A 22,843-nucleotide genomic window follows, 5' to 3' on the forward strand; every position below is an offset into this window, starting at 1 on the left:
AAATAACTTGAATATACGATTTTGGTCCAAGAAAGCTATATATGCATTTTTTTTTTGGAAGAAATATATGTGTGTTTTTAAAATACTAGCTAAATTTTGTACAAAACATAGATTAATTTCAATTTTTTTTTGACGGAAAATATCACATTTATTCTTATACACTAAGTTTCTATTTTTTAAACTAAAAAATAATATCTCTACATTGGGCTACATATGTTGCTGCTTATATGAAGTTCGATCGCGATACTAGTGCTATGTTCACAACTGATATAGATTAGATTGTTCGAGATCTGATTGTAATATCTTTTACTTTAAAAAATTTAAATATTCTCTTTGTTAAGCGATCTCGAAATAAAGCGGTTATATGTTTAGTTCGTTTTTTTCTTTATCAGGTTGTAATTGACAGGTCGAGAGTTTGTCTCGACTGAGTTTAGTTATTTATTAAATTTTTCGCTTCTCGTCAAAAAAAAAATACAATTTAACTTTTATAACACCACTCCTTTGATTAGATGAAAGTTTTTCATGTATGAAAAAAGCTTTTTGATCTTTTCAGTGTTATATTTCGATACAATTTACTGATGTGAAAGTCTTGTGACAAAAAAGAAAAAGTTATATTTCACTTTTATTAATTAAATTATATCCTTCATCTTTTTTTTTTTGATCGATATATCCTTCATCTTATATTTTTACCCATTCTCCATCTATTCCAAGATCCCGTTAATTTACAAAAATTCACTCCGTAGAAGATTCGCATTTTTCTAATTTTGGCGAGAATAGCAGGATAAGAATGAAGCTAGAAATAACCATTCTTCTCCTCATCCTGTGGCCATGATTTTCTTCCAGCAAAACAAAGTGGTCTATCCATCCACAGATAAAAAGTTTACAGCCCAGCCCACAATATCAGAAAACAAACTATAAAGACAGCGCCTCTATTTCCTCTCTCTTTTGTCATAAAAATGGCGGATACTCCTAAGAAAGCGCCAGCATTTCATGTATCCAAACACTTCAGTTTCTTTACAAACACCCCTTCTCAGGATTTACTCTAGTATTCACTCCCCATATTTTTATTTCACAGAGGATTGTTCTATAGTGTTTCCAAGATTTTACCAAGTGGCTATGGCTATGGCTTCTTCTTGGCTTACTCTCAAGACTTGCAGCAACTTGAATGCTAAAGCACCTCTTTTTAAGGGTTCTTTTGCTCATGATCCATCATACCCATCATACATTTCATCTAAAATAAGGTATGCAATTAGATACAGCACCACTTTCTCAAGCTTTCTTGATTATAAAATTTTGATTCTTGATTTTATTTATTTGATGTTATTTGGCTTGTTTGTCAAATCTCTGGGTAGATCTGGAATTTAAGACCTTTTGTTTTTGTTTTAATGTTGGTATGCTTAGTTTTTCTTTTGGATGATCTTATGGGCAAATCTTTGCATATTCTCAGAGAATTTTTTGAATATTGTGTTTTACTTCTGATGAATTGTACAGTGATTGCCCTATTTGTTACATAGGAATGATCGGATACTATAGATGTACTTTAATGACTGGTAAGATATACCACCTATTTGCCATTTGGGATCATTATTGCTTTAGATGTGCCAATGTGACTGATCAGTGCTTGCAAGTGACCAGTGGCGAATCCAGGATTGATAAACAGGGCCTAACTACCATTAAAAAAAATCTCAAACGTTGATAGTTCTCGATGTCAAATATAAGGTCATACATATCAAACGTATTACTAAACGCTACTAAATTTTGATTGTACTACTAAATTTATTTATTTATTGTCAGGGGAGTGCTTATGCCCCCCCGGTGGATCCGCCCCTGTAAGTGACTATAAGAATTTGAAGTCGAAGGTCGAAGAAGTTTAATTACAAGTGTTTATGAAATTTGGTTAAGATTACGCATATTTTTTCATGACCGGTGCTTTCTGCAAAAGCTAAAAATTTTAGTTACTTATCATAGCTCTTATGGATAGCAAATTTGAATCAGCGGACACTGCTTTTAACTTGGGAAACCAGATATTTTTTAAGGTTCAGGAGAGAATGCCGCTTGAGCTTCTGCCTAGTTTTCACTTTCCAGCAAATATGGGAATCACATTGGTGGGAACTGGGAATATAGGCATATTTTTTCGAATTATATTGTATTACTTTTAGTTACCATTTATGCAGCTGTTTTATTTAAATACCACTTTCCATCTTGCTGTTGTACTAGCTTATGTAACAACAGTACCATTTTGTAGTAGTATTCTGTAAAATCTGTAAGAATCATACAAGTGATTGAGTAATTACTTCAATACATTGTGTATTAGATTGTAAAAACAACAATTTTCTGCCAGATTGTCATCGTCACTCAGTAGCATATCTGTGAAAGCATCATCATCATTATCCACAGCTGTGGAGGTATTATCTTGCAACACCAAACGATGGCAGTTATCATGTATTGACCTGCTACATTTATCTTCGAAATTACTACTCTTTGATTGCTTGCGAACATCTGTTTGAAACAGGATAAAAGTAATTCTGATATTAAAAAAATCCCAACGCCCAAAGTGATATTAGACCAAGATTCAAATCCAGACGCAACTGTGGTTGAGATTACTTTTGGGGATCGCCTTGGCACTCTTCTTGATACGGTAAGTATCTATTTGTTACTGTTTGCTCATGGATTAATATGTGAATTTTAACTCTTTGTGTGTGCTTCGTACATAGATGATGCACTAGTATTTTCATTTACATCATATGATTATTACTTCAGATGGAGGCACTTAAAAATCTTGGATTGAACGTTGTGAAGGCAAATGTGTATCTTGATGATTCTGGGAAGCACACCAAGTTTTTCATCACAAATGCGTAAGTCTCTTGCAGTCTTGCTTGCATTTTTCATATTCAAACTCTAACTTTCTTTAATGCCTCTGTAGTCTGTATTATATCTTGTCTGCAACTTGGCAGTTTTGTTTTATGTAGCCACTTAGAGTTGAGGCATATCTGTAAGTTGTTCAATGAATCAAACTTTTTGACTCTAAATTCTGATGGTTGTGTAAAAATCCTATACATATATAGTGTATGATTTTATAAACTGCAAAAAGTGCTTGATATTTCAAAATATACGGAATAAATGCTTAACTTTATTAAGCTTATATATCAGATTGTAAATAACAATTAGGTTATGCTCTGTAGTTTGTTTATAGTGCGTCAATGAAGATTCAATTCAGGAATCTGCAAAAACATTATCAGTAATTTTATCTGCTGATTCCATTTTTATTGGTATATTCTGCTGGGTAATGGTCTGTAATTTTTTTTTATACGGACACGAATGCAGTTCCAGTGGTAGAAAAATTGAGGATCCGGAATTACTAGAGGCAATCCGTTTGACTATCATCAACAATTTGCTGGAGTATCATCCGGTATTTTTATTATTTTTTTCGCATATGTTTCCTTGCAATTTGCAAAATATTCTAGAGCCTTCGTTACAGTTTTGCTCTCCAATCTTTATCGCATATATTTTGTGGTCCAGGAGTCCAGTGCCCAACTAGCAATGGGAGAAGCATTTGGAGGTTTGCCACCAAACGAGAAGGTTCAAAATTAAAATGCTTTTAACAGTAGAATTGACATTAGAATTTGACTGTTAGTCTACTAAATTCTGTAATCTGTCGCTCCATAGTCTAGACATGTCTCTCTGTTATTTTCTGTACTAATTATGTGGGTGCTGGAATTTATCAGCTTGATGTGGATGTTGCAACTCACATCAATGTACGTGATGATGGACCTGAACAAAGGTACTCCCTCCGTCCCCCTGAGTAGTATACATTGGGGGACGGGGACACGGCACGGACTTTAATGCCCCTGCAAAATGTAGTTGTGCAATCTATTTTTAAAATTTTTCTTTTTTGAATTAAAGTTTGGATGTTATATTTTTATACAGAAAAAGAAAATCGCAAAAATAAGTTACGGAACTATATTTTATAAGAGCATTGAAATGCGTGTCGAGCAGTTAAAAAGAAACGTATACAATTAAATGGGACAGAGGGAGTATTGGTTTTTGATATATTATTCTTTTATTACCTGGCATTACTCTATTGGATAACCCTCGACAGTTTCTTAATACTGGGAGGGGATCATATGTGGTGATATTGGCGTTTAATGTTATTCAAGGAGAAAGCAACCTATTTGATAATGGGTTTCCATTTTTCATTTTTATAATATAATACAAGTATATAGTCATTCTCAAGGACAACAAAATAATTTATCTTCAAAATCTTGCAGCTTGTTGTATGTTGAGACAGCAGATCGCCCTGGGTTACTTGTGGATCTAGTGAAGACAATAAGTGACATAAATGTTGCCGTTCAATCAGGAGAGTTTGACACTGAGGTAACTAGTCTTGATAGTAAATACTTGATACATGTGTAGTTGATGCATGCCTTCATCTGTTGTGTTTTCCTAACTACGAGTTGGTATCTCTACCAAGGGCTTGTTGGCTAAGGCAAAATTTCACGTCAACTACCGAAATAAACCACTCATCGAGCCTCTTCAACAGGTAAATAAGCCCTCGCAAACTGAGAAGTTTAGTATGAACATTTAAGTAACTAATCACAACTTCACATAAACTTGTTCCGGTCCACTTATTTTCCAATATTAACCTATAGACAAGCCTTGAGCTCTCACGTTTTATTGTTGTTTAAGATGTAGCAAATGAATTTTGGCAGGTTCTTGCTAATAGTTTACGATATTTTCTGAGGCGCCCATCAACCGAAGAAGCGAGTTTCTGAGAATATTATACAAGAGAACCAACTGGACACCATGCAGATTGCCTGGATTTACTTTGGTATTGTTCATGATATGCTAAGTTTTTGTTAACCATGCGAATTGTGACGACGACACTAGACATGTTATTGCTAGATATTGTACTGTTGATTAACGTTGTGCTTGTGCCTTTGTTAGTTTTTTGCGTGATCAATATACTAGAAATTAAAAGAATACTGCAGGACAAAGTAGGGAGGGAAGTAAAGTTGTGAGCATATTAACATGCAATAAAAGTCCTTTTAGCAAAATTTATAATCTTAGAAGGGGGGAGTTATGCCTGACAAAAAAAGGGGAGTTTTGTTTTGTGACTCGGGCGGAGAGATTAACTGAAAAAAAAAAAAGTAGATATCTAAAGACTATTCAATTAAATTTTATTATTTACATAAACATGTTTTTTTTTTGAAACCAGTTATTTACATAAACATGTTATTTATTTTTGAAAATTACGCATTTAAATATTATTTTATTAATATTGGAGTTATTTCAAAAAGAATATAATAAATCAAATGAGATCAATATTTACTCTCTTTGTCCAGCCACATCCTATATGTTAGTTTTTAACAAGCATGTTGATAATTTCATAATATTTTTTTAATTTACATTCTCAGCATAAAAAGTTGTGTTTAAACTTTTATATAAATAAATTAAAAAATATTGTGAAATTATATTTAAAAGAGACCCAAAATACATACAAACGTAAATAATCACATGAGACGAAGTAGTAGTATTTTATTCTTGCACATCTCGTCGGAACAAATCTCTATTTATATTATCCGAATAATTCGTTTCATTCTTCAAAATCAATACCCTTTATTAATAAGCGAAACCACGTTTCGGTGGAACATCGGTACCAAAGTACCAAAATTCGGTCACTTTCATATTGATTAGGATTTTACAGTCATTAATATATTATTATCAAAAGACTTCTATATTGAATAAAATTTTATTATTAAAGACCTCAATATTCATTAGGACAGTGAAAGACTTCTGTATTTATTAGAATTTTATTATTAAAAATTTCAATATTGATTAGAATAATGTTATATAAATTTTTTATTTAGTAACAAAAACCATTATAGAATTATGAAAAGATTTTCATATTGTTAGGATTTTATACTTATTATTATACATTTTTAGGATTTTATAATTATTATTATACAATTATGAAAAGAATTCTATATTGATTCAAATTTTATTATTAAAAATTTCATAATGTTATATAAATTTTTTATTTAGTAACAAAAACCATTATAGAATTATGAAAAGATTTTCATATTGTTAGGATTTTATACTTATTATTATACATTTTTAGGATTTTATAATTATTATTATACAATTATGAAAAGAATTCTATATTGATTCAAATTTTATTATTAAAAATTTCAATATTGGTTAAGATTATTATCCTACTATAAAAAGACTTCCATGGTGTTTAGGATTTTGTAATATAACATTTATTCTATCCGTACAGTTAAATCGCTAACAATTTAACTTATGAAACAGTTCTATAAAATTCATATCAAAATTTGGCTATCATCATATTATTTTTTATTTAATAATTATTACTATAATCAAAAAACTTCTATATTTGACAGGATTTTGTATTATAACAATAATCTTACTAATAAAAATATATTACCAACAAAATTATTTGTTTTAATTTTTTAAAACTCAAATAATTTAATATACGAAACAACTCTATAAATCTTTTATCATGCTTCAGAGTTCAAATAAATAAGGTGTTCATATTGATATTAATATAATATCCTATCAATAGAATAATAATGTCAACGAAATTATTCGTTTTAATTTTTAAAACTCATACAATTTAATTTACGAAATAAATTTATAAAACTTCTATCATATTTCAGAATTAAAATTAACAAGATTCAATATTGATACCAAAGTACCAAAAAACTTGATCATATATTTTTTAATAATAATAATTATTATCATTTAGTGTTTTTCAGAAAATTACGATAAAGTCGAATAAGGCGGTGGTAACACTGACTTGACAAGTGGAAACTCAAAAAAATTAAGTCATTGTCCATATTGCAACACATAATAGAAGAACCGAAACTCTAGACATACGTCAAATATTCGTTTTAATTTTTAAAACTCATACAATTTAATTTACGAAACAAATCTATAAAATTTCTATCATATTTACCCTTTATTAATAAGCGAAACCACGTTTCGGTGGAACATCGGTACCAAAGTACCAAAATTCGGTCACTTTCATATTGATTAGGATTTTACAGTCATTAATATATTATTATCAAAAGACTTCTATATTGAATAAAATTTTATTATTAAAGACCTCAATATTCATTAGGACAGTGAAAGACTTCTGTATTTATTAGAATTTTATTATTAAAAATTTCAATATTGATTAGAATAATGTTATATAAATTTTTTATTTAGTAACAAAAACCATTATAGAATTATGAAAAGATTTTCATATTGTTAGGATTTTATACTTATTATTATACATTTTTAGGATTTTATAATTATTATTATACAATTATGAAAAGAATTCTATATTGATTCAAATTTTATTATTAAAAATTTCATAATGTTATATAAATTTTTTATTTAGTAACAAAAACCATTATAGAATTATGAAAAGATTTTCATATTGTTAGGATTTTATACTTATTATTATACATTTTTAGGATTTTATAATTATTATTATACAATTATGAAAAGAATTCTATATTGATTCAAATTTTATTATTAAAAATTTCAATATTGGTTAAGATTATTATCCTACTATAAAAAGACTTCCATGGTGTTTAGGATTTTGTAATATAACATTTATTCTATCCGTACAGTTAAATCGCTAACAATTTAACTTATGAAACAGTTCTATAAAATTCATATCAAAATTTGGCTATCATCATATTATTTTTTATTTAATAATTATTACTATAATCAAAAAACTTCTATATTTGACAGGATTTTGTATTATAACAATAATCTTACTAATAAAAATATATTACCAACAAAATTATTTGTTTTAATTTTTTAAAACTCAAATAATTTAATATACGAAACAACTCTATAAATCTTTTATCATGCTTCAGAGTTCAAATAAATAAGGTGTTCATATTGATATTAATATAATATCCTATCAATAGAATAATAATGTCAACGAAATTATTCGTTTTAATTTTTAAAACTCATACAATTTAATTTACGAAATAAATTTATAAAACTTCTATCATATTTCAGAATTAAAATTAACAAGATTCAATATTGATACCAAAGTACCAAAAAACTTGATCATATATTTTTTAATAATAATAATTATTATCATTTAGTGTTTTTCAGAAAATTACGATAAAGTCGAATAAGGCGGTGGTAACACTGACTTGACAAGTGGAAACTCAAAAAAATTAAGTCATTGTCCATATTGCAACACATAATAGAAGAACCGAAACTCTAGACATACGTCAAATATTCGTTTTAATTTTTAAAACTCATACAATTTAATTTACGAAACAAATCTATAAAATTTCTATCATATTTCAAATTAAAATAAACAAGATTCAATATTGATACCAAAGTACCAAAAAACTTGGTCATGTTTTTTTTAATAATAATAATTATTATCATTCCATGTTTTTCAGAAGATTGCGATAAAGACGAATAAGGTGGTGGTAACACTGACTTTACAAATAGAAACTCAAATAAAATTAAGTCATTATCCATATTGCAACATATAATAAAAGAACCAAAACTCTAGACATGCGTCAAAATATTTGATATCCAATTACTTTTGGAAAGTTAATTAATTTTGTCAAACTATAATATCAGTTTATCAAACAACTACAATAACTGTTAGATCTACAAAAACTCCAACTAGAATTATATATAATGTTTGCCTATTAAATGAATAAAATAATTATGATTTAAAATTTTGAATTTTTGTTCAAGATTAAAGACGCTATAAACGAACTTATACGTGTTGATCTTGAATATTATTTTCACAATTTAAAAATCATCAAACAACATCGTAATTTTACTAAAATAAAACATACTGTTAGAGTTAAGCTCCATAAAGTACGCATTTAAGACGCAGTAAGTACCAGTCATAATCTCTTAGTATAATCATAAATAATATCTTTAATTATTCAAATTTTAATATATAATTTACCATCTTTAAATAGTTTTAAATATATAATTATCAATTAATTATTAACATTTTTCAACATTTACAATCATTAAGATCATTATTCTACTTATGAGTTATATTTTAGAACATATATAATCCAATGTTTTATGGCATGTAGTTAAAATTTGTATCAAATTCGTGGCAAAAAAATAATTTTGTATGAATTTTTGTTAATTGGAATTTTGGGGTCGGCATAACTATTCTCAGAACTAAATTCGAACATGTTTATCAGGAACATGCATGGAATATGAAGTTAGATTAGATGTGAAACAAACCTAGTCAACAGTACCTTACAATTACATAATTTGTGTTGAAATAATACTATTTACTTCATTACTTGAATACTAGTTGATAACCCGTGCCAAGCACGGGTTTAAATAAAATTTTAAAATTTGTTATTTATTGAAAGAATAATGTCTTTTTTAGTTACTTTATCATATTTTTATTATACCTATCTAAATTATTATTTTTAAATGATATTTAAATTATTGTTATTTAATATAAAATTTTCTATATATTAAAATTTGATCCTACTTTAAATTTATTTCATAACAATATGTGTCCTCTTCTATGGAGTCCACAAAATAAGAGTATTGGCGTCCAAAATTATTTAAAAATAATCTACTCGTTTCAATTTTAATTTTTTTTAGTCTACAATATTTGTAAACATCTGACAATTTGCAGGTTATGTTCTGCAATATAATCGTTGCAATCAAAAGATAAAACAATTATATTATAAATCACTAAACACTATATATGTTCTAAAATATAACTCATAAGTAGAATAATGATCTTAATGATTGTAAATGTTGAAAAATGTTAATAATTAATTGATAATTATATATTTAAAACTATTTAAAGATGGTAAATTATATATTAAAATTTGAATAATTAAAGATATTATTTATGATTATACTAAGAGATTATGACTGGTACTTACTGCGTCTTAAATGCGTACTTTATGGAGCTTAACTCTAACAGTATGTTTTATTTTAGTAAAATTACGATGTTGTTTGATGATTTTTAAATTGTGAAAATAATATTCAAGATCAACACGTATAAGTTCGTTTATAGCGTCTTTAATCTTGAACAAAAATTCAAAATTTTAAATCATAATTATTTTATTCATTTAATAGGCAAACATTATATATAATTCTAGTTGGAGTTTTTGTAGATCTAACAGTTATTGTAGTTGTTTGATAAACTGATATTATAGTTTGACAAAATTAATTAACTTTCCAAAAGTAATTGGATATCAAATATTTTGACGCATGTCTAGAGTTTTGGTTCTTTTATTATATGTTGCAATATGGATAATGACTTAATTTTATTTGAGTTTCTATTTGTAAAGTCAGTGTTACCACCACCTTATTCGTCTTTATCGCAATCTTCTGAAAAACATGGAATGATAATAATTATTATTATTAAAAAAAACATGACCAAGTTTTTTGGTACTTTGGTATCAATATTGAATCTTGTTTATTTTAATTTGAAATATGATAGAAATTTTATAGATTTGTTTCGTAAATTAAATTGTATGAGTTTTAAAAATTAAAACGAATATTTGACGTATGTCTAGAGTTTCGGTTCTTCTATTATGTGTTGCAATATGGACAATGACTTAATTTTTTTGAGTTTCCACTTGTCAAGTCAGTGTTACCACCGCCTTATTCGACTTTATCGTAATTTTCTGAAAAACACTAAATGATAATAATTATTATTATTAAAAAATATATGATCAAGTTTTTTGGTACTTTGGTATCAATATTGAATCTTGTTAATTTTAATTCTGAAATATGATAGAAGTTTTATAAATTTATTTCGTAAATTAAATTGTATGAGTTTTAAAAATTAAAACGAATAATTTCGTTGACATTATTATTCTATTGATAGGATATTATATTAATATCAATATGAACACCTTATTTATTTGAACTCTGAAGCATGATAAAAGATTTATAGAGTTGTTTCGTATATTAAATTATTTGAGTTTTAAAAAATTAAAACAAATAATTTTGTTGGTAATATATTTTTATTAGTAAGATTATTGTTATAATACAAAATCCTGTCAAATATAGAAGTTTTTTGATTATAGTAATAATTATTAAATAAAAAATAATATGATGATAGCCAAATTTTGATATGAATTTTATAGAACTGTTTCATAAGTTAAATTGTTAGCGATTTAACTGTACGGATAGAATAAATGTTATATTACAAAATCCTAAACACCATGGAAGTCTTTTTATAGTAGGATAATAATCTTAACCAATATTGAAATTTTTAATAATAAAATTTGAATCAATATAGAATTCTTTTCATAATTGTATAATAATAATTATAAAATCCTAAAAATGTATAATAATAAGTATAAAATCCTAACAATATGAAAATCTTTTCATAATTCTATAATGGTTTTTGTTACTAAATAAAAAATTTATATAACATTATGAAATTTTTAATAATAAAATTTGAATCAATATAGAATTCTTTTCATAATTGTATAATAATAATTATAAAATCCTAAAAATGTATAATAATAAGTATAAAATCCTAACAATATGAAAATCTTTTCATAATTCTATAATGGTTTTTGTTACTAAATAAAAAATTTATATAACATTATTCTAATCAATATTGAAATTTTTAATAATAAAATTCTAATAAATACAGAAGTCTTTCACTGTCCTAATGAATATTGAGGTCTTTAATAATAAAATTTTATTCAATATAGAAGTCTTTTGATAATAATATATTAATGACTGTAAAATCCTAATCAATATGAAAGTGACCGAATTTTGGTACTTTGGTACCGATGTTCCACCGAAACGTGGTTTCGCTTATTAATAAAGGGTATTGATACGCAGGAATCAGGTTTGTGGAGCTGGATCGGGAGAAAAAGTTGTATTTCTTTAATGAAAATCATGACAAATTTGAAAATATAAAAATATACTCCCTCCGTCCCATTGGATTGTTAACATCACTTTTTGGCACGCTTTTTAAGGCCTCAATAAAATATAGTTCTATGATGTTTTTTTTTATAAAAAAAATTCTGAATAAAAGTTTGATGTCTAAACTTTTATTCAGAAAAAAAATAAATTTAAAAAATATTATATTGCTATATTTTATAAGAGCCTCAAAATGCGTGCAAACAGTGTACGTTAACAATCCCACGGACTGAGGGAGTAGTATTATTTGCCGAGACGCATCAGACCACCGTGGTCTGATAGACATGAACGAGCACCACCATATTACAGACATGATATAAATGAGCATGGGCTTGGGTCTTTGGATTTTACATATATCCCGTAATTTTGTTTTTGTATATATGTTTATTTTTAGCGTGAGTGTATATAAATATGACTTGTCACTTTTTAGGTGAAAATGAAGTCTGATACAAATTTGGATTTATACACGAATTAGCCCACATGTATATAAAACCTAAAATGATTCATGAGGTATAAATAAATGTAAATCTAAAGATAAATTTATTTTATATTTGAAGGTTTACAGAATCTAGTCCTATCGCGAAACAACTTTTGCAAACTTCATTTATGTCTTCAAGAAAAACTGGTATATTTAATTAAAAATTTTGATAAATTTAATTATGAAAATTTAAAATATATAATATTTTAAAAGCGATGAATTTTATGTAATATGATGCATATGGATGACTTGGTTAGTATCTATATATTGACATCCATATTTCTAAATGCAAGTATTTGAATTTTACTTAATATCATGAATATGGATGACTTGATTAGTATTTATTATATATTGAGATTCATATTTCTAAATGCAAGTACATGAATTTTTTGATTAATATATTTAAGTAACTTATCAAGTGATTATTTTACTCTTATAAACCTATAAAATCTTCTTATAAACCTATAAAATCGAAAAAGTGATATTAAAATCCATACAGAACTCCAGAGAATATAATTCTTTACGCAAGAAAACACAAAGCAAAATAAAATAAAACCGAATGGTGTGTACAAATCTGGACTATATATTTCTAGTTGGTAAATCTCCCCATCACATGCTTCCTCCAGGTCAACTTTTCTCTTCATCACCTAACACAAATTTCTCACCAACCCCACTCGTAAATTAATTCCCCGTTTTGCCCCTAACCAAACCACGTATTCCCCAAACCCCCCACTTTACCAACCCCCGTCTCTTACCAAACCCTCCACATTTATATGTTCATGTAAGAAACTCTCCTACTCAATACTCATCGTTCACACATCTAAAATAAACAAAAAAGCTCCTTTTTTTTTTTAATTATTTTTTTTCATTCATCATCAACTATGGGAGACTGCGCAGCACCGAAACAAGAGATAATCTTCCGATCAAAACTCCCCGATATTTACATCCCGAAACACCTGCCGTTACACTCTTACTGCTTCGAGAACATCTCGAAAGTTTCGGACAAGGCGTGTTTAATAAACGGCGCCACGGGCGAGACGTTTAGTTACGCTCAAGTCGAGCTCATTTCGAGAAGAGTCGCGTCGGGGCTCAACAAAGCCGGGGTCCACCAAGGCGATACGATCATGATCTTGCTTCCGAACACTCCAGAATATTTCTTCGCGTTCTTAGGCGCGTCGTATCGCGGTGCGGTCTCCACCATGGCGAACCCGTTCTTCACTTCACCCGAGGTGATCAAACAGCTCAAAGCGTCGCAGGCGAAGCTGATCATAACTCAAGCTTGTTACGTGGAGAAAGTGAAAGAATACGCGGCCGAGAATAACATAACTGTGGTTTGCATCGACGAGGCTCCGCGAGATTGCTTGCATTTCACGACACTGATGGAGGCTGACGAGGCGGAAATGCCGGAGGTGGTGATCGACTCGGACGACGTCGTGGCGCTGCCGTACTCGTCGGGGACCACGGGGCTGCCGAAGGGCGTGATGTTGACGCATAAAGGGCTGGTTACGAGCGTGGCGCAGCAAGTTGACGGGGAGAATCCAAATTTGTATATTCATAGCGAAGATGTGATGATTTGCATTTTGCCTTTGTTTCATATTTATTCGCTCAATGCGGTGTTGTGTTGTGGGCTTAGAGCGGGAGCGACGATTCTGATTATGCAGAAGTTCGATATTGTGCCGTTTTTGGAACTGATACAGAAGTATAAAGTTACGATTGGACCGTTTGTGCCGCCGATTGTGTTGGCGATTGCGAAGAGTCCGGTGGTGGATAATTATGATTTGTCGTCGGTGAGGACGGTTATGTCCGGGGCGGCTCCGTTGGGGAAGGAGCTTGAGGATGCTGTTAGAGCCAAGTTTCCTAATGCTAAACTTGGTCAGGTATGAAGAAGTGATTATATTAACTTCCGTAATTAGATTTACGGTTTCTCCAGACAGATGTTGAGTACTAAATTTTATAACGGCTTCTTTTTGATAACGTATACAAAAAATACCGCTAATCAAAATGAGTTAGATGAGTAGGATTCAGTGCTTAGTCTGTGTCCATTTAATACTTGAATTTAATAAGCATCGATTAATAACTTGGACAACCTGGATAATTTAGTACTTGCAATAAGTATGATTTAAGTGAAGGTTGATGATTGTAATTATAAAAACAGGGGTATGGGATGACAGAGGCAGGGCCGGTGTTGGCAATGTGCCTAGCGTTTGCGAAGGAACCGTACGAGATCAAATCGGGTGCCTGTGGAACAGTTGTCAGGAATGCTGAAATGAAAATCGTGGATCCTGAGACCCACGCCTCTCTTCCTCGGAACCAAAGTGGGGAGATTTGCATTCGAGGTGACCAAATCATGAAAGGTATGCGTTTATCTCTGCTTCTGAGTTTTGCGGAATTTAGAAACTTAAATACTCACGTATTAAACTCTTAGTAACGACAAATGTGATAACAAAGGCAATTGAATTTTATTCCATAGCCTGCTAAGTCAATTGAAAGGGAGTAGGTTCGAAAGTGATAGGCTGGTAAATATAAATTTTGGAGTCTTTTCTTGAGTGATTGCAAGTTGGAACCGTGAGCACCGTTAGCTGCACCAAACCATTGCGTGGTCTCACTCTTGCCACATTTAGTCCTGCTTAACATAAACTCCTATAGTGTGGTTAGGTTGTCAAGTTGGCGTTACATTGAAATTTGATAGATGAGAGGTAGAGACAGATTGCTATATTAAGATTTTCTACTGGAATATTGTTAAACAATATTTCTAAAATCAGATATTTGTAGTAAACTATAGTATATTGTTGTTGGCTGAATTGCCATGACTTGTAGTGTGTTTTTCATGCTGAAGTATTCTGATACTGATAGGAGTATTCATGGGGTGTTTTAGTTTAATTAAAGGAAATGCTTACTGCTTATAAGTGAAAAGTTATATATAAATGAAAAGTTATTTTTAAATTATGTGTGTGGATAAATTTTTTGGTAGTTACAACTTTCTGAGTATAATAATTATTAGTAATATAATAATAACATATTAAAAATTATCTTCTAAAGTGATCATTTATATTTTTGTAAAATTAAATCTCAAAAATAAAAATAAGTCGTTTTTAAACCCAGCCAATCATACCCATAAATTATATCGAGAAATGTACAAATCACATATATATTTAATGTGGGGTTATGTGGAACTGGTGGGCTGTGTTATATTGATGGTATATACAGAGAAGTACCAGCTGACAATCGAGCAAAAAAATAGTAATAGCGATGTTGAATTGGACTGATGGCCTGCGCAATTGCAAAGCATGTCAGATTGTCAGCCATAGAGCTTACCTACCAGTCTTCTTACAATTTCTATCAAGTCTGTGTGGATTTTAAAACATACGAGTTACTGTAAGTTATGACAGTTGTCAATTATAGAGACACAAAAAGTTGTTCGGCTCTGTCCCCGGGTTTAGAGATCAGTGATTTTTATGAGATGTTTTTGTAATATAATGAAAACTGTAGAGAACCATTCCATCTAAAACCTTAAGGTGTTAGAGGAGGCCCCTTTATGGATCTTATGCTTATATTTCAACAAAAACTTTCATATCCAAATTTTGTAATTTGTACAACCGAAGTCCACACTTAAAATTTTGTGTAGAATTAAGAATAAAATGCATGTTAGGTATCTGGAAGCGACACAATTATGGTCATATAGATTAGTTGTTAGACTAATTTCACAGTGGAAATAGTCTATTATCCTGTTGGCCCGAATTAAATATATTCACTTGATTAACACGTCAAACACGATCTTGGCTATTGATATTTATTTAGATTAACTCAGAGATGTGCACTTAACTTAATACAGTACTGTACTTTAATGGCCAAATTGAATACTGCTCTTAATTCTGCAAGCTGCTGGTAATAATAATTGTGCTGCATCAATGGTTGAAATTTCAGGTTATCTGAATGATCCTGAATCAACAAAGACAACAATAGACGAAGAAGGTTGGTTGCACACAGGAGACATAGGCTTCATCGATGAGGATGATGAGCTATTTATTGTTGATAGATTGAAGGAAATTATTAAATATAAAGGCTTTCAAGTAGCCCCGGCTGAAATTGAGGCTCTGCTACTAACTCATCCTACAATATCTGATGCTGCAGTTGTTCCGTAAGTCTACTGATCCTAATTCATTCTTTGTAGTCAAACTGAATCAGGAAATGCTAATATTTTTCCATTTACTTTCAGCATGATAGATGAGAAAGCTGGAGAGGTGCCTGTGGCGTTTGTTGTGAGATTAAACGGTTCCACCACCACTGAGGAAGAAATCAAGCAATTCGTCTCAAAACAGGTGAGAATCATCAACACTTCTATTTTTCAGAGGATATAACACGAGAATCGGACTTGAATTATCTTAACTACAGGAATAGTGGATACACATTTAACATTTCCACCTAGTCACTTACACTTGCCTTTTAATCAAATGATCCGTATGCCCACATTAGATGACATCAAGAAACATTTTATTAATCACATTCCGGGTAATTGATTTCTACGCAGGTGGTGTTTTACAAGAGAGTATTTCGTGTATTTTTCGTTGATGCAATTCCGAAATCACCATCTGGAAAGATTCTTCGAAAGGAGTTGAGAGCAAGAATAGCATCCGGTGATCTTCCAAAATAAGTTCTCCAAAGAGACAGAAATGGCATAAAGCTGAAGCTGTATGTGTATCTTCACCAAAGTAACTTCCAAGTATAAGAGATGGAGTTGTAACTTGTTTGTAAATTTATTTTTTGAATGAAGGAAGATTTATAAGATCATGTAATGCATTTCTCAATGTTCATTTATCATTATTTGGTCACTATTTTCAGCGGTTTCCTGATCATGGTTATCGATTTTGTATAAAGTACAAAACTTGCGTAGTTTTATTTAGTACTAATTTGTTTCCCCAAATTGGGTAACAACTGACAAGTACAGGATTAGCTTTGATTAGGTACTTGCAAGTGAATCCTTGGACCAGGAACTCATCGACTACTTCAAGGACTGCTTCTAAGTTCTAAACTCCAACTCATATTCAATGTAAACGGCAAGGCGTTTGGGATGGTTTCTTGAACCAAGTTATAGTTCAAACCTTTACTTCAGAATTTAAAAAAAAAAATAAGGTGGGTTCCTTGGAGATTATTTCTTCGTGAGTACTAGAAGACTTTATTCAACACTGTTTAGATTAAAATACGAAAGTCATGTTCGTCTTAAAACTCTTAGCCTAAGAATCTTATAACCTTCCCGTATCAATAAATAAAAGTGTCGTGTTTATGTATTATATTTTAGAAATATTGAACATACACAACGATGTAAAAATATATATTTAGATTTTGATCTTGAAAATCTATTTAAAAATTTAGGATTATACAACAAAATTTTTATGATTTTATTTTAAAAATTGGTTATGTTTTGAGCGCGATCCTAAAATATGAATGATCCGTGTTGGTTGACGGGGCTCGACACGCATTCTAATTTTCTCATAAAATATAATTTGATATATTATTTTAAATTTATTTTTTTCTGAATAAATATTTGCTATCTAAATTTTTATATAAAAAATTTCAAAAAATAAATTATAAACAATATTTTATATGCGCCTTAAAATACGTGTCGAAAAATGAAAAAAATGTATGTAAATGAGAGGGAGAGGGGGTAATTATCTTTCTAAACAAAACTAAAAATTTATGGAGATAAACACGCCATTGGAGAACAAGGGCAGAAATAAGATAAAAGATTGCAAAAGGGCGTACGACTTGCACATTGATGGGAAACAACGACAACGAGTTCAGATTTATTGTTTGTTTGTTTACAAGATATAAACATATAATCAACTAATCGTGTAAAGTTTTAATTATTATATTGTTTTCTTACTTATATGTCAACTGAATGCTTAATGCTTATTGCAGTTGTGTTATAGTGACGATCATATGCAGAACAACCGAAAATATAGAAACTTAAAAAATAATTATCGTGGCATAGAACGAAGTTGAAAACAAAGATAACATTTTACTAGAACTCTGACAAACGACAAGTTCGAAAATTCTAGCTAGATTAATATTTAAACACTAAATAAATCGAACTCTTAAATTTTACTAGAACTTATTATTAATAGCTCAAGACCGTGCACCAGTGACCAGGCTTTTTTATATCTTGTCAATATTTATATTAGTCATGTATTTCGTTTTTAAATTGTGCTGAAGTTTACTTCCCTTTTCAATTAATAATATAAAATAATTTATATATTATAAGTAATCGGATCTTCGTCACTACTATCATATTAAAGGATTTTACTTCGACAACTAGAGACCAATTATATGAAGCACATGACGCTAAGATATGATTAGTTGCATTCTGTGGTGGACGTCTTTTTAACTCATTGATCGGCAGCGCTTTAGATAATGATTTTCAAAATGAATTTGTTTAAGCTGCAATGTTAGATAGCCGATCCTTTTCAATCCGTAATATTTGACCACCTTTCTTCTATAATGCCACCGACACTTTCCACATTTCACATTTTAATTTGTTTTATACATTATACATCCGCATGCATGAAACCCTTTTTTAAAGTTATCAAATTAAATGATAAACAGATTTTTTTTATCATATATTATTTTTACTAAAAAAGTTCAATTCATTATTCATTATTATTATTTGACGAAGAAATTAATTTAAAATGACGAATTAAACATATAGTTGACCTAACATTATTCGCATCTTAAATTTAATCCCGTATTTATTTTTATTAATAAAACAAAAATCCTAACCATTCATGCACCAACACAACAACATTCAACAAGACAAACATAAATATAGCACTACCGGACATTCGAGTAGATTTGTACAGGCTCCATAAAATAAAAATATTTGCATTAACGACCACGTGTAATCTTTCCATTTATCAAATACTCCATGATATACAAGTTCAAGAACAGGAAACAGAGACGTGAAGAGAATACTGGTATTTTCTTTTCCATCTGTCAGTTTCATTCTCAACATCTATATATCTCTTTCCAGTTTCTAGATATACCAGATATCATATCACATATTACAGAGGGAGGAACAGGTATAGCTACCATTAGGCGGAATTCGAATCGCGGTTTCAAGGGCAGGGAGGGATAAAGATAGGAAGGTGATGAGTTTGTGGAAGAAGATGGTGTGCCCTGTTCGGAAACTTCTGTTTGCAGTAGCTGCCTGTGTCAAGCCTCGCAAAGACGGTTAGTTAGTTGATCTTCAGATACTTTAGTTTGGTATGAAACTGACAGACTGAATAGTTAACAGCTCAGATCACTAACTTGATAAGTGATTATACTATAGATATAGTTCTCTGCAGTTTCAAGTACATCTTTACTTCATTCTTTATAACTTGCTTCTGGGGATAGATAGAGGAATGTCAAGAAAGAAGTATCGAGTATAAACTACAGACTATACATAGAGCATATAGGAAATAGAGACTGATCACCAATTATTTCTGAACTTTTGCTTTTTCTGATCTTAGCGTTTGTCGGTTTTAAAAGCTCTGAAAAGATGGTTCTGATATCTCACCTACTTTAAGCACACATAATAATACTATATACCAGAAGAACTCAGTGAGTCAAGGGGGGCATGGCACACCACAAAATCTGTGATATTTTTTCCAGTAGACTCAAAAATGGAAGAATCTATAAAACTATGGTAAGAGTCAAGAAACTTATGGATCCAAGTTTTTGATCTTTTCCATATATGGTCTCTGAAATTATACAACTCATAATATTATAGGTAAGAATAAGAAACCCATGGATCAAATTAATGATGATGATAATTTTAACTTTTAAGAAGTGGTGTATATTTGACTGGTGCTCTTAATAAAGGGGCAAGCGAAGCAAATTACAGCAAAGACATGATTTTACTCTGGCCGGTTACATCCACTATGGACTATAGTATTATCCAGATTACAGATGTGGCTAATTCTTCAGTTACAGCAAGCTCAAAATGACTAGAGTTACCTTGTAACTTCAGCTTACAGTAATTTTTAAAGTAATTTAAATTGCATATTCTGTTTGGTAAGAGAAGTAGTTGTAACTATATGATGTACAGTAAATTTACCATGAGTTGAAAGCACAGATATCTGGTGCTAATCCCATCCTAGTCCATCAGGTTATTATGTCTTTAAATGAGGGGGGGAAATGCTTTCTTCCTTTATCACTTCTCAAGCCTTTACATCAATCTCTTTTTCCTTGTATCAATTTAGATTGTTTTACTTGGGTTATCAACTCCATTATTCTAACCCAAACAAAAGAAAAGAAGCACCACACAGCAAACTAATTTCGATACAGGAAAACTAGCTATTTGCTATGTGTAAACAAGAGTACTCACTTGCTGTCTCCATCATCAGGTGCTTCCCTTTTAAAGCTTCACAATGATATTCAAACCTGCGGATACCAAGATATTCAGGTCATGTGGGAAATGATTAGAAGGTCAGAATTAGAGTTGATTTCTCAGAGCTCCAAGAAGAAGCAGAGATCATTTTGGAGATTTTTCGTGTGGCGCAACCATACAAGGGCTCATACTTCTCCATAAACCAAGCTTAACACATGTCTGGTTTAAACTACAATAGTGAAAGCCTCCTTGATGGCCTGCAAGAAGTCATATACGGATCAGCATGCAGAAACCTATGGCCAACAGTTGATCGCTGTATATCAGAAATATGAATCAATGCCTATTTCTGAATAGTTAACTGGTTCTTAGGGTAGTCAAAACTATTGCCACAAAAAATGTTGCACAGTGCTAAAGTTATTTGTAAATATACTATGTTTTTGCTGCCATGCATTAATCATAGAGGGTCAAACTTGGTCCTGTCAGTTCTGCATGCGCAGCAAGTATGCTTAGAAAATTCAGACTGCACCTGTTTCAATAGCATTAGCGAGATAACAAGGCAGCACAGAATACACATGAAACAGAAAACTGCTTTTAACACCTGAAACACAAGGTGCCAATAAGCAGCATTGAAAATTGGTACACAACCTTAATATCGCTTCTTGTGTAATTCTACAAACAGATAACTGGAAATTGATCCAGGGAGAACAAATTAGACCAGTCAGAGCTAACGCTATAAACAACAGAAGCATTTTTTTATGCACAAGCAACTGCTTACCGTACATATCTAGCAGCATTCAAGAATATAAAACACTTTATAGGTATTTTTGTCAATCAACTGCATAGAATGTTTACCTAACTCAGTCTCTTCACCATGTCCTCATCCCAACCATAGCAAATGTACTTAGCCTGCAGAGACAATATTTGTTACAAGTAAAATCTACAATGCCAAGAGAAGGAATCAGTTCACACTTCACCTGAAGGCATTTCATACTATGCCAGGAAGCAATGTCCAGATTTAATCATACTATCTTTCCACTAAACAAAACCCACAAAGATCAAACTGTATGGAGGGAGATCCATAAAATATTTTAATCCTCTAAATCTCTGATTATTGCAATATAAATACCATCCCATCCCAATAGTGAGAGAAGGTGATGAAATTTCAAACTTATCTCAGATCACAAATTTAACTCTGAACAACATACTATTATGCGCTGTTGACATAATACCATAGAATTGAAGAGTGAAATAGTTGGAAAAGTAGATCTAGCTAATTCTAAAATGTAATAGAGCAAGAAAAGAACTCAAAAGACACCAAACAGACAAAAAACAACAGTTAATACTAGTGTTGAACCTAGACTGGACTATTACTATTTATTCAAACAACACAAATTTTGGTGTTCAGCTTTGGAAAAACTTAAACAAACACAAAAGTATACAGACAGATATAGAGTTGGGCTAACACCAGACAAGATATATACACATATATAGATATCACTAGAATATATAATATTATAAATTTCGAAACTTGATGTTAAATTCAATTTATTTACATACAAATATGAACATAAAAGCTATTCCATATTATGTATTTTCGTGAACCTAGGGTGCAATACTTACTTTCATTATGTAATTAAAACTTTCATGTACTTTTAGTTTCATGTCCATGAAAAGTAGACATGCCATTTTGAGGACACGGAACTATTTGACGGAAACACGAATGTACACGGCAAACACAATTACCAGGTCTACTTAAACCTTAGAGCTTAGACTTGTTCAAAATCTTCAGTAAAGCTAACTGCTAAACCTTTATGCGGCCTTGCCATTCCATATGAATTGTCAAGCAGGACCTAGTAATATTCACAGTTTAATACCATTGCGAGCGTAAGGTACTGCACAGGTCGAACTTCCGATATAAAAACAAGAGATACATGAATAGCAGAAAAATCAAGCTGAGAAAAAGAAATATTAAGTAACAGAAGTTGCAGCCTCTTTACTCCAGAGATAGAATTATCACTTTCCAAGAACAGATATTCGCCTGTACTTAAAGGTAACAGGAGATGTCAGTT

At 30.5% G+C, this 22,843-nt stretch overlaps 2 protein-coding genes and 1 long non-coding RNA gene across 4 annotated transcripts; all 3 read left to right on the forward strand.

Annotated features, from left to right (window-relative positions):
• The first annotated feature begins 828 nt into the window (after nt 1–828).
• On the forward strand, nt 829–4,921 carry LOC108224452 (ACT domain-containing protein ACR11). The gene is made up of 10 exons (XM_017399087.2): nt 829–1,241; nt 2,342–2,405; nt 2,513–2,638; nt 2,761–2,855; nt 3,325–3,409; nt 3,520–3,579; nt 3,726–3,781; nt 4,269–4,374; nt 4,472–4,540; nt 4,710–4,921. The coding sequence occupies exons 1-10, from the start codon at nt 991–993 to the stop codon at nt 4,770–4,772; spliced, it is 975 nt and encodes a 324-aa protein (XP_017254576.1). The 5' UTR covers nt 829–990; the 3' UTR covers nt 4,773–4,921.
• Nucleotides 4,922–13,157: 8,236 nt separating this feature from the next.
• On the forward strand, nt 13,158–17,241 carry LOC108227923 (4-coumarate--CoA ligase 1). The gene is made up of 5 exons (XM_017403320.2): nt 13,158–14,286; nt 14,565–14,763; nt 16,334–16,547; nt 16,626–16,728; nt 16,938–17,241. The coding sequence occupies exons 1-5, from the start codon at nt 13,291–13,293 to the stop codon at nt 17,058–17,060; spliced, it is 1,635 nt and encodes a 544-aa protein (XP_017258809.1). The 5' UTR covers nt 13,158–13,290; the 3' UTR covers nt 17,061–17,241.
• A 1,979-nt stretch (nt 17,242–19,220) lies between these two features.
• Nucleotides 19,221–21,427, forward strand: LOC108225398 (uncharacterized). 2 transcript variants are annotated; one of them, XR_001807597.2, is made up of 3 exons: nt 19,260–19,377; nt 19,471–19,633; nt 20,791–21,427. It is a non-coding gene; the product is annotated as an uncharacterized LOC108225398 (long non-coding RNA). The 2 variants fall into 2 exon arrangements; XR_001807596.2 differs by having other exon boundaries at nt 19,221–19,633.
• The last annotated feature ends 1,416 nt before the right edge of the window (nt 21,428–22,843 follow it).

This window comes from Daucus carota, chromosome 6 (genome assembly GCF_001625215.2).
Source record: "Daucus carota subsp. sativus chromosome 6, DH1 v3.0, whole genome shotgun sequence".
Classification (NCBI taxonomy): Eukaryota; Viridiplantae; Streptophyta; class Magnoliopsida; order Apiales; family Apiaceae; genus Daucus; species Daucus carota.

Excerpts from the sequence above, each read along its gene's own strand:
- LOC108224452 (XM_017399087.2), top strand. The coding sequence starts at position 991 with ATGTATCCAAACACTTCAGTTTCTTTACAAACACCCCTTCTCAGGATT. Across the intron at positions 2,856-3,324 it reads AAGTTTTTCATCACAAATGC|TTCCAGTGGTAGAAAAATTG; the intron begins GTAAGTCTCTTG and ends ACACGAATGCAG. Across the intron at positions 3,410-3,519 it reads ATTTGCTGGAGTATCATCCG|GAGTCCAGTGCCCAACTAGC; the intron begins GTATTTTTATTA and ends TTTGTGGTCCAG.
- LOC108227923 (XM_017403320.2), top strand. The coding sequence starts at position 13,291 with ATGGGAGACTGCGCAGCACCGAAACAAGAGATAATCTTCCGATCAAAA. Across the intron at positions 14,287-14,564 it reads CTAATGCTAAACTTGGTCAG|GGGTATGGGATGACAGAGGC; the intron begins GTATGAAGAAGT and ends TTATAAAAACAG. Across the intron at positions 16,548-16,625 it reads TCTGATGCTGCAGTTGTTCC|CATGATAGATGAGAAAGCTG; the intron begins GTAAGTCTACTG and ends ATTTACTTTCAG.